Genomic DNA, 14645 nt, shown 5'->3' on the forward strand with positions numbered 1-14645 from the left:
TGATTTCAGTGACCATAAGTATATGAATAATTATTAATGATGTCTCACAAGCCAATATGTTATATGTGTCTATATACTGAAACACTGAATGTTTGTATAGAAAAACATAACAGAAATGGTCAACAGAGATCCTTGTAGGCATATAGCCAGAAGGAAAAACATTTATACTCCTACAGATAAAAGTCTAGGAGGAGTAAGTCTAGGAAGAGTGCTAAGTCACCCCAGCTGTAGAACTACAAAGGTGATTTTCTTAGACTAGAAATAGCAGAAATCAGAAGTGATGCCACCACTTTCCTTAGTTCTAAGTTCAAGAAGGAAATAAGCAAAGAAATATGTTTTTAAGTCAGTTCCTTGAAATGTCATTGAAATTTACAACTAGACAGACTGTAAACCAATCCAGAGGTTTGTGAGAAAAATAGATTAGAAAATACTATGTTGAATTATACAATATATTTTAAATGCTAGAATATACTGAAATGTATTTGTGATGTACCTTGTCGTTGTAAGATGTAAAATTCCTTACATATATCATAAATATACTTTATGAGATTAATGGTATCTCGTAAGATGAAATATACTACAAGTACCTGACTAATGACAGAATGCACCTTATCAAAATGATGCTTTATAGAAAAATATGTGAGGTACCTAGGCAAGGAAATAGACTATAAAATATCTATAAGATATAAGAGATACTGCCACAAGGAGGCAACATGGGGTAGCCATGTTGACCATGCAGAAAAATACAACAACACCCCAAATCCAGAAAACAAGGACACCTGTATTGAGACAAAAAATGTCATGCATTCTTTTGAAGCTTCTCTGGCTTCTTCAAGCAAAGGTGTTAAAATGATACAGGAGAAGAAAAAAGGTTGAAATTGTTGGAGTCACAGGACTACATTTTGTCTTAAGATGATATTTTGTAGGAGAAATTCTTCCTAATTAACCAGAGGCATTCCGCGCACCCATGCAAACATGACAGGAGCCGTTTGCCTATCAGATTAAATGGAAGAATCTCTACCTGCCAAACAGAGAAATAATCTGCCCCTTCCTCTAGTAAATTACTAAAGGTAGTTATTACCTGCACCCGGATCCAAAGGTTGAGGATTAACCAATCATGCAATAATTAACGATCCTTGTATTTTCCCCAACCTGCTTTTCTGCCCTTAAAAGTAAGAAATTTGTATGGTTCAAGCAGTCAATTGATTTGACCACACGGTCATACTGAATTGACCACACCGTCAGTTGTATTGGCCACAGTGTCAATAAACTGTCCATACCAGATAGCAGATGGCTCTGTCTGATTTCTCTACATTATTTTTGCTGTCAGTTAGGATGGTCTGGACTGAAGTGATATCAATACAGGCAGAGGCTACTTCCCTCTTTAATCATGTGGGGGATGGGACACAAAGAGGAGTAATAAAGAGCAGCAAGAGAGCTGTCTAGTGCCTCAAGCCTTTTACTGGGCTGGCTGGAGGGCATGGAACTAAGACAAGGGGTTTCTCCATGGGAGCACAGAAGCAGGCTTTGATTCCCTTGAAGGTTAAATGATGAGACGTTCCAAAATAGCCATGCATCTTGGTGATAACCTGGAAGATGAGCCATGCTGAGTCCCAAAGACTCTAAAAGCTGAGGAAAAACCTTCACTGCTGCCTGCTTCTGCTTTTCTGGGCTCCTCATGATGAGGCTAAACTGTAGTCATAGCTGTCAAGGTCAGGCTCCACAATCATCAGAAGAGCCATCTGCCCAACTGTACTCTCAGCCACCCTGCCCACTGGTTGTTCAGCAAGAGCATTTGACCAAGCACACTGATAAGGCTGATTTACCATTGTAATCAGAGGTAGAGAGCATGAATTTGAAAGTGTGTAGGGAAATCCGTATGAGCTAAAGCTCAGAAGAAGATGAGAGAAGCAAGGAAAAAACTGGAGATGGGACCAGAGGGCACAATTTTTGTTAAAATGGCATAACACGCCCTTACATATCACAGGCAATTACTAAAGTAGAATCTTTTACTCTTCACAAAAAACCTGTCAGAGAAAAATTGTTCCTAAAGGAGCAAGCTCATTTCAGAAGTAGTGTAGCTAACAAATAGAAATAGAAATTGTGACAATTTAACTTTCTTCTTTATTCTCTTGTTCCCAGAGAAGTTACTTCTAAAAAGAAACTGTGGGGAGGAACAAGAGGCCTCAGTTCCTGTTAGTTAAAAAAAGTAAGATTTAAATGATGGTGGTACACCTTACTCATTCTGATTCTTTAAAAAACAAAACAACCACTGGAGGTAATGTAACTTCCAGTGACAGAAACAAGTTTCACTCACACAGGTTTTCTATTAGTTTACACCAAAACATTTTGGGCTATATCTATGGATCTATAAATCAGATCCACTCCCATTTACACAACACTGAGTGAGGGTGGGTGCATCAGATTCTACCTCCATAGCCCTATTACTAGTCTAATCTACATAATTGTGGGACCCTCTTGAATTAACATGAGAAGCTATTTTCAAAAGGGAAAACATGCAAAAATTATTGCTTCTTCATCTATGGGGTGAAACAGATGGGCGGCTAAGAGTGCTCCACCTGCGATCGACCCCCAATCGGCCCACGATCTTGGTGACCAGACGAGTTGCTTCCAAAACAGGCTGTTGCCGAGGTCTCAAATGAGCTGCTGGTAAGGAGCGGTTTTTCGCTGCTCCTTTTGCCAGTGACTTTAGGCTGCCGTAGGAGGTGCGTGTCATCTGTACACCACACCCCCAAATCAGCCAGAAGCCAATACTGGGTTCATCTGTTTTGGGCCTTAAACCATAGGCTCCTCTTCAACTGCAGCCCATTCAATGACTCAAAGCACTGAAATGGAGCCAATCAAATCCATACTAGTAGTTTTTCCAACTCCTTCATGTTGTATTATCTTAACAGAAAATATAAAAAACCTATGCTAATACCTGTTTGTAATTAATACATGGATACGCAGCAGCATTATGTTTCATAATTTACTATTATCCAAGCAATTATTCTCAGCACATGAAACCTAGCCTGTGTTTTTAGCATGAACACATTTTATGTAGAACAAAATGAAGACATGACTGAGGTGGATTCATTACAAATAGACTACGGCTCAAACTATACAGTTTAGAAAAGTAAGAGGTTTTGACCAAACAAATTTTATGTTACTACATAAGCTATGCTACTATTCTGACATTGCAGAATAGGAGGACAACAAAAATATTTAAAATTGGCAATCACCATGTTAGGTTTGATAAAAAGATGAAAGGATGAAAAGTCAGTCCTTGTAATTTCCCTGCAATCATGTGGTACATAACATAAATTCGCCACTAGACATCTACTGCCAAAACATCAGCTTGTACCTTATGAAATTTTACATGAATATGGTCAATGGACACAGCAAATACAGCTGCTGCCTTACCATTTCATGGTGTCGCTTTCCTCAGATGTCACTGGTGCAACAATTGTGCCTTCAAAGATAAGCTTTAGCTAGAAGATGTCAAAGCTAATTCTCCTTTTATTTTTTCTTTATTTTCTCTGCACTCCCCCCCCCCCCCCCCCATGCCTGAGACCATGCAGAATTACTTCGGAGGTCAAAGTTTTTCAACTTTCAGCTAATTCATGCAGTACCAAATTGGCAAATATGAAAACACAATTTTGCAGAATTTTCCCATTGTGATTTGACTCTTAACTTACCAGTTTACTGTGTGTGGAAAGTAATACTGGTAAAGTGCAATGGACTGAAACCATCAGGATTTCCATCATAACAACAAGTGTTGAACTGAACCCTAAATAAATAAGAGGATCCTGAGCTCTCACCTCCATCTTCACAATCCTCGGGAGCTTTGGCTTTTTTACAAAGACGAGGATCCAACCAGGTGGTCGTTTTGGTGTTGTGACTATGGAACACAGAATCTAGTTAAGAAAATATTCACAGAAAGCCACTTTCACATGTAGACAGATCACATGAATTTTCTCCCATAACCCAATGAGGTTGCAAGTTGCATATGAATCAACCAGATGGCAACAAACAATTCACTGGCATATATATGTGCCTACTTCAATCATGGAACTGCAGCTATATATGAAGGCAGAAAATAGGGAAGAACAATTCTGAAACAATTTATTCACTTCTAGTATAGATTTCAAGATAAGCTATACAATGGAGATTGTCGCACCCAGCAATCCCGGCGGGAGAGACAAAAACAGATGTTATAACATTTACCTGTGTCCAGCCTGTATCCACTCAGGCAGTCCTTCTGCAAGCCAGACTTCTCCCACAGCTTTTTCAAGAATGGGAAAATCCTGTTCTAGAAAAAGCTATAAGAGAAGCCCAGGTTGCACACCGACTGCCCAAGTGAATACAGGCTGCCTACAGCCTGGACACAGGTAAATCTGATAACATCTATTTTTGTCTATTCCTGGGTACGATAATCTCCAATATATTTTATAAATATTAGTCATATTCTTTTTTGCATCTATGAAACTGAAAGGAAGGGAACAAAGTTAATCAGCCATAAACTGTTTCAGAAGTATGCATCCATAGTCAACAGTTTATGTAGTTTTACTTCAAAACAACAGGTTTGTTTGGAGAAAGGTTAGTCTGGGTTAGAATTGTCATAAAATACTGGTAACTTCTCAACATTCAGTGCACAATGAATTCAGTAATTATGCAGATCTGTGTGGGTGTATGTGTAAGTTCAGCAGAGAACAGACAGACAAATGAAACAAAAACACAAATGTCCCTTTTTGTTCTCTTTATAACCAATCTAAAAATATATTCAGCTTCATTTTAGCAATTACAAAAATAAAAGCATGTACCTACATAAAGAAATAAAATTGTTTTGGTTCTTTAGGATACTAGATGATCCAGTCAGAAAGGACAGGTTCCATACCCGCAACCGTAGTTTCTGAGTGGTCGTCTGTTAACTCACACAAATGGGTCACCTGTGCCTGCACAAGATCGTAAATCACTCTCCTTCCTGAAACAGGGAGAGGACTGATCCAAGAGTGATCATCATGAAATGCTTAGTCTGTATGTAAAAGTTGGTGTCCTGAAGGTCCAAGACTGAGTGGAGTCCTCTGTCCTTTTTGGACATGAAGAGGTAGTGGTAGGACCACCTCCTACCCCATCCCCCCCTTGGGATCTCTGGAAGAGGGACAGGTGCAACAGTGCCTTTGAGGAAAGAAGTGTTGACTTTCTCAATGAATGTTTTGCGGGGGTGGTGGTGGTGATGCAGATTACCTTCAAAGGGGGGTCTGGACAATGTCTATGAATGATAAGTCCAATGTTACAGAAGCCCAAGCATGATGGTAAACTGAAAGCCTATTTCTGAAGAGAGGAGAAATAGTGGGAAGGAGGAGGCAGAAAAGTCAAAGGTGACATTTTCCCTGCTCCTTCTGAATGCAATATTTAGCAAAAGCAGATGCTTTGTGGGAGGATGCTGATGGTAAGGCTTGAGAACAAGACTGTCTAAGTCACTGGGCTGTAGGACTTCTTCAGGTCCTGGTTCAGATATAATGGGATTGGACAACAGCTGAACTTGCAACTGAAAACCAAACTTATGGGCTGTGGTATGTATCTTCTGCATCTGTTCTACTTGTCATCCATCGCCATTTTAAACAGGCTCCCACTAGGTCTTCTAGTGCACTTGGTGGGACAGGCCTGAGGAATGGAGCCAAACATGCCCACGCAAGACGATGGCTCCTGATAGCCTACCCTTGGCCACATTGCACATGGAGTTTATCTGTTGGCCTGCTAGACTATGGGCTTTGGTTTGCAGAGCATCCACCAACCACCTATCTCTTTCTGGAAACTTAGCTAATGAAAAGGGAATCATCTTCTCCCGGAGGTGTTGCTGGTATGTCCCCATGTATGCCTCATAATTAGCAATTCTGAAAAGAGAGGGCAGATGTGCAATGGATTTCTTGGCCATCATGGCCAATTTCTAGCCTTCTTTATCAGAAGGAGTAGTGTGCTTTCGATAGGACTTGGATTGGGCTACCTCAACCATGATGAAGTTCAGTTTTGGATAGAGTAGAATCTGAATCTGTCTGTATAACAGTATCCGGGAAAGCGGCCAACGGAACTGCTGATAAAAGCTGAGATCAGCTTGAAAAGTCAAACAAATACAACGGCTTGCAGCAGCAAGAAAGCAAGTCCAATAATACAGTACCAGTCCAATGTCAAATAGAGCAAAATCAGGAGGCAAGCCAAGGGTCCAGAGAGCAGGTCAATGAGTAAATTCCAGGGTCAAGGGTTCCAGGTCAATTCATAGTCCAAGAGGCAAGTTAGCAGTCAACAAAGTCCAAGGGAGTCAAAGTAAGACGCTTTCATCAAGGAACACAGATGGGCTCTGACAAAGAAGATTGGCTTCTTGCAGCTGTTTATATTGACCCAGTTCGTAATCACAGCTGTTTAGTCATTGCTGAGCATTTCTCATATAAGCTCCTAGATCAACCGAGGCACGCCCTTTCTGTCCTTCTCTGATTGAAGGTAGGTATGACTTCGTCCTGCTCCTTTATGTCTCCCAGGTCTGGAATCTCTGCTGGTGGGAGGCTGGGCTGCTGAGTCACAGGCTCTGCTAGAGCTGGCAGAACAGAGCTAGGGCCTGGCTCCACTGACTCTGCTGGAGCTGGCCTGGTTCAGCCTCTTCCTCCGAGTCCTCAGCCTGGCTGGCCATGACAAAGAGGTTGGCTCAGTCTCTGCTTCCTTAACCTCCAATTCCAAGGTATGTGCCATCCACATCATTTTCTCTGCAAAAGTGTGGACGTCCTCAGTTAGGGACATAGATCCATTCTCTCTGAAAAGAATTGGAGTTGAGTGTGTTGGTGGCATGTCTGCGGAGACAGATGTAGATTGGACTCCAAATCCTCAGATGTGGAAGATTTCCAAAGGACATGATTACACAGTGGAGATAAGAAATAAAATCCATGAGGCAGAGTTTTCTGTACCACCAACTGAACCCAAGGAGGGATTTGTAGGGGTTGTCGAGCAGCAGATTGAACAGATTGGGCCAAGGGCCATGGCTGAGGTAAATGGGGAGCAGCAGTAGAATTCAATTTGTCCAGGAAGGGGGTCCTCAACCCAGTAACCCCATCTAGGAAATCTCAGATTGCTCAGTACTGGCAATGCTGATCCCAAGGTAGGATGCAACCATTGATGTTGACTGTGTTGGTGGTGATGTAGACTATTGGCCGAAACAGACAGGCACTAAGCGCCAGCTTCCTGGTGGCATGGGGACATGGTGTACAGACAGCACATGTCCCCATGCCACACAGCTGACAATACATGCGCTGACATCACAGCGTTCCAGTGGCATGGCGTTTACATGTGCCATGCCACAGGAACGCGAAAAAACAAAGGCAGGAATGAAAAAGTTTGGGGCTGCGGCATGCGGTTGCCGTGGCACCCACCCAGCTCTTTCAGGGACGGCATCACACTGCCCCTTTGGGCTGGTCTGTTTCGGCCCTATGTCAGTGATAGAGAATATCACACTGGTGGTAAAATGGATAAATCCATGGGATGATACCAACCGTTCCAACTCCTTATAGTAAAACTCTAATAATAGGGAGTGTTTATACTAGTAATGGGGAAAATGTCTGAGATCTCTGATAACCCTGCAACACCCAAGATCATGTCCATTCTGACACTGGTCAGATTCATAGTTGTACAGTGGCACAGCAGTGATCTGGATCTGGGAGTACAGGACCCACAAGATGATGAAGCTGTTCACTGAGAGGTGTTGGAGGACAAAGAAGATGACTGAGGTTGTCAAACCAATCAGCGAGATGGAGGAGAAACAGGAAGGAGGTCCTTCTCAAGAGGTGGCAAAGGAGAGTGAGCCAAGTGAACTGAAGGTACCAGTGTCAATCTGTGTCACTGCACAGAAGTGGACTCAACTACAGTGGGCCCTCCCCTTATGTGGGGATCTGTTTCGGATCCCTACGCATAAGGGAAAATCCGTGCGTGCTGGAGCCCTATTAGAAGTAATGGGGCTCGCACCCATGGTGTGTGGCAGCGCACCCCCATTACTGCTTCTGGGGCGCCCGAGGGGCTTTTCTGGTTTTCAGCATATGCTGAAAGCTGCATAAAACATGGGCGCACTGTAGTTCAAACTCAGAAGCAGCACCCACTTGTATAGCTCATGGGAATTTCTGTGGTGAAGGCTCAGATTGCTCCTCAAAATGTGGGGAAGAATGTCTCAAGTCCACCAAGGTCAGTAATGAGGCTTCCTTTTCCTGCACCGATTTAATATGGGGCGAAGCAGATGGGCTGAAAGGAGCAGCCAGAGGGCATTCCTGCCCTAATCACTCTGGGACTGCGGTGACCAGACACTGTACTCACAAAGTGGGCCACCGTGGTGGTCCTAAATGGGCTGCCAGCAGGAATGGCTTTTTGCCACTCCTTTTTCCAGCAGCTTTGGGAGGCCCTAACTGGTCTCAGGCTGGCTTCTGGACGTTTCAGGGGCATGCGTCGTATAAGCACCATATCCCCAAAGTGTCCAGAAGCTGCTTTATTTAGCCCATCTGCTTCGGGCCTATGACAGGCTGAACACCCTGGTCCAAGGCAGCAGCAGGTGGACATAGTGATGGAATTCAAGAGTCTTCAACATGCTTTGTCCTTTCCTTCTTATGCCACTTCTTTTCAATCTTCAGCTAAGAAGATGCCTGCAGATGAAGACAGTGGCCTGGTGTCAAAGGCACATGCAGTCAAGCCTACATATTAATGGGTTGATCTCATACGAAGGGTGTTTCCAAATGAGCAGCATAGTCAGAAGTGGGGTGTTTAGATCTGTCAGTATGCTTGTTAGAGGCTGAGAGGACTTCTTCATACAAGAGAATCTTGAGCCTGGATGAGCAGTTTTTATGTGCTCAAGTTGTACAAAGAACACAATTCTATATATTGTGAGTTTCTCCAAGGCACAAGAGGCAGTGAGAGTGACCATCCCTTTCCTCCACAAGAGAGACATTTCTTGAAGGACACAGAAGCCACAGAAGGCCAACAAAAGACAAACTGCAAAGCGAGAAAACATTATTGAGTAAAGAGTCCAAATCAAGCAAAAATAGTTTTTAACAAAGCCAAATCAATATCCATAAGAAAAAAGCAAAAAACAGTTCAAGAAATCAGAAAACTGGTCAAATATCCAAAGGGAGGAAGATAACCCATTTGTGTGAGTCACAGAGACCACAAAGAGGAAATATTAGATTTAGGTTTTTTTGTGGGTTTTTCAGGCTATGTGGCCATGTTCTAGAAGAGTTTATTCCTGATGTTTCACCAGAATCTGTGGCTGACATCTCCAGAGAATGTTAGCATGGAAGTGAGTGGGGTATATATATACTGTGTGACCCTGGGTTGGGAGGAGTGGTTTACATGTTAATCTGTGTATTGTTCTCTTGTTGAATGACAAGGCCTCACAGTGGGAGGATATGAAAGGAGGATTGTGTCTATTTAATTAGTGATACATCATCTGCTGGGAAAAACCCTGATCCTGGGTGGTTTTCATTTGCATTTGTCTAGGTGTTTGTGCATTTCAATGGCTTCCCTCTGCATTATGACCTGATAGTTGTTGGCAATCAGGTCAGAATGCACAGGGAAGCCACTGAAATCCACAAACACCTAGACAACGTCAACAGGAAAGAAGAAACCCTTAAAGTGAAAACAATTTGGTTACCAGTCCTGAAAAACACCAAAATTAAGACCCATAAAAAATGGCCTTGCCATTCAGCAATGTAACAATACACAGATTAACATGTAAACCACTCCTTCCAACCCAGGGTCACATGGCACTCAGTTCCATCCCAGCATTCTCTGCAGATGCCAGCCACAGATGCTGGTGAAACATCAGGAATAAACTCTTCTAGAACATGGCCACATAGCCCAAAATGCTGTCTGTGAAAGCCTTCGACTTCACAATATTAAATTTGTTTCCAAAAACTAAATCTTGACTTCTCACATAAAATAGTCATACTTTTGCACTAAAGCTACACTCTATGAGGAAAAACTAAAAACCTTCAATCTCTTGAACATCTTAAATTGCCAACTTCTACTCACTCAATAAAGTAGATCATGCCTGTGTCTGTGTAGGCCATCTCCCAGTTCTTTGGCAGAGGCTCTAGGTTTTCTTCCCTTGATAAATAGTTTCTGAAATCCATGGAACTATTTGTCTGATTGTAACTAGGAACAGGCTTCATCCAGTCAGAAGAATCTAAATGTCTCTCTCTGTTTTCTGCAATTATTTAAAGGAACTTGTTAGTTTGGCATATATTCATGCTGCTTTAAACACAGAGGCACCTTCTTGCTTTTATTATAAAGCAATGTCAAATACAGAATTCCACCTCTGTTTTATATCATGTTATTTTTCTTCTAGGAACTTAATAAAATGCAAATGAAGTTTAAAAAAATATCAACAAACTGGGCCAGAAATAAAAAACCTTTTCAGTGCCATTTCCTTACAACACTTCAACATAAATGTGTTGAAAAACACATTTATTTTCCATCTCAAGTTCCTAAACACAGCATGAGATCGTCAAAAAGAAATAAAATGAGGAAATTTGGATTCATTTTCTATTTTTTTAAAATTGTGGATTAATTTTCTAAAAACAAAAATTATGATTGATTAGATTAGAGACTTCTTCAGTCTTACATTTTGTTGGCACAATGGTCAACCAGTTGCCTGTGGCAAGTCTACCAGGAGAACAACTAGATCCTCTGAGCTCTGGAATGTTGTGAACAAGAACATCTAAAAACTGGTTCAATAAACACCCATGATGGATCTTTGCAGTTACACTGGACATGAGAACTCAAAGTCTGCCTTTGAGAAGAAAACACAGGACATAAAATTGGAAGAATGCCATGGACATATGGAATGGGTTAACAAAGAATGTTGGAATATAAGACAACATCTTCATATTGTGAACTGACAAATTCTCCCCAATTAAAATATATATATTAAAGATCAGAGCTTATTAGTCTTCCTGGCTATGAAATAGTAAAGACTATATTTAAGAGTCAAGAAATTATTTTAAAATGTTTTGTATATAAAGACCCAAAGCTGAACATGTCTTTTTTAATTTATAGTTTTGTGGCTTAATGTGAATTAATTCAAAGCAGCTTGTGATGAAGGCCCTCAGATACCCTCTGGGGGGGTAGGGGTATTTTCATAGTGTTTTGGGGCTTTCCTGGGCCATTTTAGGCCTGGGAGAGGCCTTTTTTAACAACAAGCAGAAGTCATTTCTTGCTTACTTCTTGTTTCAAAAATACCCCCCAAAAATGTTTAACCCCTTGAGGACACATAGCATCTCAAAGCAGAATGGAAATGCCCTGCACACACTTCTAGCATTCATTTTGGAGCAAAACATTTATGATGCCCTAAAATGTGTGTGTGTGGTGGTGGGGGTGGGGGTTCACTTTGCCTACCACTGCTTTAGACTCTAAGAATTTTATATACTTTAATTTGTTCTGAGCTATAGGAATTGATCAACCTAAAAAAACCAAAAACACTACAGACTACTGATAAACCACCCAGATGGACTTCTTTGTCCTAGAAGGACAAGCTCTTTAATTGTATTTTGTCACATTACTAAAACCTTGTTTAAATAGTTACCTGTTTTATACATTTTATCCAATGTCATTGGATATTACTCTTGTCATATAATCCGATTGCTATGAAATGCTCTTGTATTTAATCACAGAATTTAATATTTTGTTAAATTTGGTAATAAAGAAATTAAATTTACTAACCTGTACTTCCACTACCATTAATAGCTTCCTTTTCTTCCTCCTCCTCTTCTTCAGGAAGGGAACTGTCCATTTTCTGCATCTTGCTGACTGATGTTGTTCTTTTCCTTTGGGATTCTGGATCAAAATCATTATCAAAGAGCACCTGGTCCACTGGATCTGGCTGAAATGGACTAGGGTCAGCTGGAGGCTTAGGGGTACCATAGAAATTACCTGGGGGGTTGGGGAGAAACCATGTGCACAATTATTAGAAATGGTAACAAGCATATCTACAATATTATTGTATCATTCTGCTTTTTCCAGATGCAAGCACCTCATTTGACACCAACAACTACTGGTACGTGAAGTTCAGTTTTAGCCTACAGACTACCTAATTTATATTAAATATAAATTGCTTTCATATGATCAAAACATTTTATATGAACTGAAGATTTCACCAAGAGCTCTGGATCTAACTTAAATAAAATATTCAACTTCACAAAGCTCAGAAATAACAATATGAAAACAAAAATAGAATATAGATGTTTAAAATATTAATTTTTTGGTTCCAAGACTTTCACACAGGTTACAAACTTATTTTCAAGTGTACTGTAACTGTGATATTTTTTTGTAAAGTGGTACTCTTTACTGTTGCTGATACACCATTTTTTCCCACATGAAACAAAAAATGTGGCTAACATGTCTACAGTTTTACACACAGAGATTTTTATGTGTGCCACAGCTCCCTTATGTACATTTACACAGGGTTAACGGAGGAAGGAACTGGCAAAACAACCTCTGCATATTTTATGTCTAAGAAAACTCTGTCAAATTTATGAATTCTCCATAAGTTGACAGGCAACGTGAAAGCACACACACAAAAGAGGCTGTGTGCCTTACACACTTTACAAGTTTATTGTAGGAAACACCAGGGTTATATGACTACACTGCAGGAATCTTGACCTCTAAACATTAAGTATTGATGTACTCACATTATTGACCAAAAAAAAAAAAGGTGTCAAGGAGCTGCACAGAAGATTCAGAGAGAAACCTATGCTTCCCCACTACTAAATCACATTTGCAGTGTAATCCTGTAATGTCTATTTGATGAAAATTCATTAGGACTTATTTGCAGGTATATGTTGCCTTAAAAGTCCAAGGCTGCTTGTATGTATTGTACTGTCTAATACCACATTTTAAAACCAAACGTGGATGATTGAAGAGCATATTCAGCTTTTGCAAGAAGTTATAATACATGCTGAAATATTATAATTTTCAAATATGCCAAATCATACTGCTTCTAAGAAAATACTTAATCCTCAACGGCACAACACAGACATTCTTACAAATAAAAGTTTTATCATTTTGTTTCCTATTCAGTAATGTCCCCAAATGAGACATGCATTAGAGATTCATAAAAAGAAACAAAGAGCATAAATAAAAATAAAAATAAATCCTATTTTAATATACACTACTTGATATTTAACTAATACAGAACAATCTGTAAATTTTAGCAGGCTGAAGCCAAAAGTAGATTTATATTTATGCAAAAACATGAAACAGCAATTTATACTAGGGCAACAATAAAATAAGCAGTTGGAGGTTTAGTCCCATGGCTCGAAATGGCAGCTTGTTATCCAAATAACACTATACAGAATTATTTCCCAGGAAGCTAAAAATACTACATTGCCTCATTTCAGGAATCTCAGCAGTATTTTGCAATAAATAAGGTAGTCTTCTCAAACAAAAATTTAAACAATTGGTTTCTGTTCCTTAATTAATCATATAGCTATAATAAAGGAAGGTGCAGCCTGCTGTAGAGATTGTCAGGAGTCCAGCTAAATTAATATTTCAAAATTAAAGATTATTATTACTTACCAAATATTTTAGAGCTTCATAACCAAAATTTAGAAATGGCTAAATTTAACTTATTATGTTCTAATTAGTTACCACTTTCTGCTAATGAGCCTTATTTTGTTGGCCAACATCACTCATTAAGAGAGTTTAAGAGTAACTAGTTAAATTTAGCTAGTTATGTGATAATTTATGCTGCCCTTCTCCAACTAGTCCAGTAATTTTTTTTCATTTCTTTAAACGTTAAAGATTAAATTAATGAATTAACTATTAACTGTGACTTATTAAAGTTCTGCTTTCCCAAATTTAACAATGAAATAATTTTTCCCTAATCATTTATCAACAATAACAAATTAATTTTTAAATCTAACATTCAAATCTCCGTCCATTAGAAATGCCATTTTCTGCTGTTTTCCTGACAAGATTCTTCTGCTGGAAAATGAAATGGGGCAAGATAGAAAGAATGAAAGAGTAAAAAAAACTGGGTAAATCTCAGCAGATTAAAAATGACATTAAGGAAATTTTGAAAAGTAAGCCAATTTATGATCATGGTATCCACGATTTGGGTCCTTAACATGAAAGAATACTATGGAACAGGTGAACATTTAATATTACAGCAAGTTTTAAAAATAAAGGCTTGGCATCCTTTTCAGTAGCTTTTGGAATTAACATCTATGGTTATATATGATCCCCAAAGCCTACCTATTACACCAGGCAGTTCCCCAACTGAAGGGTTTCTAAGGTGCTGCAGATTACAGCACTGGGAAATGATAACAGTGGTGCCCTCTCCAGTCATGGGGCACTTTGTCACAAGCTGCTGTGGCACAACCATTAGAGGCCTCCCTAGCTACCTATCTCAACATGCACCATGTCCAGAAGAGTGTTGTAGTCATCATCTCCCAGTGCCCCAATCTGTAGCAGCTTGGAAACCCTTTAATTGGAACACTGACTGATTTAACAGGTAGATTTCTTGGGTGGTGGCATTGGCAAAAGTTGCTATGATGCAGGATCACAACCAATGTGTAACATGGCTACATTTGTGCATATGTAATATAAAACATCCAAAAGGG

General features: G+C 39.9%; 1 protein-coding gene across 6 annotated transcripts in view; it reads right to left on the bottom strand.

Annotated features, from left to right (window-relative positions):
* MAGI3 (membrane associated guanylate kinase, WW and PDZ domain containing 3) overlaps positions 1–14645 on the bottom strand; it is a 188840-nt gene that overhangs the window by 85621 nt on the left and 88574 nt on the right. For 5 of the 6 annotated variants that reach the window (XM_089514386.1, XM_089514385.1, XM_089514388.1 and 2 more), the window contains 3 exons: positions 11746–11955; positions 10057–10231; positions 3822–3901 (listed from right to left, as the gene is read on the bottom strand). In XM_089514386.1, coding sequence (XP_089370512.1) covers positions 3822–3901; positions 10057–10231; positions 11746–11955 — 465 coding nt within the window. The remainder of the gene's footprint in view (positions 1–3821; positions 3902–10056; positions 10232–11745; positions 11956–14645) is intronic. The other variant, XM_089514387.1, reaches the window with a different exon arrangement.

This window comes from Sceloporus occidentalis, unplaced genomic scaffold, assembly GCF_023333645.1.
Source record: "Sceloporus occidentalis isolate IW3139 unplaced genomic scaffold, rSceOcc1.0.p SCAF_3, whole genome shotgun sequence".
Lineage (NCBI taxonomy): Eukaryota > Metazoa > Chordata > Lepidosauria > Squamata > Phrynosomatidae > Sceloporus > Sceloporus occidentalis.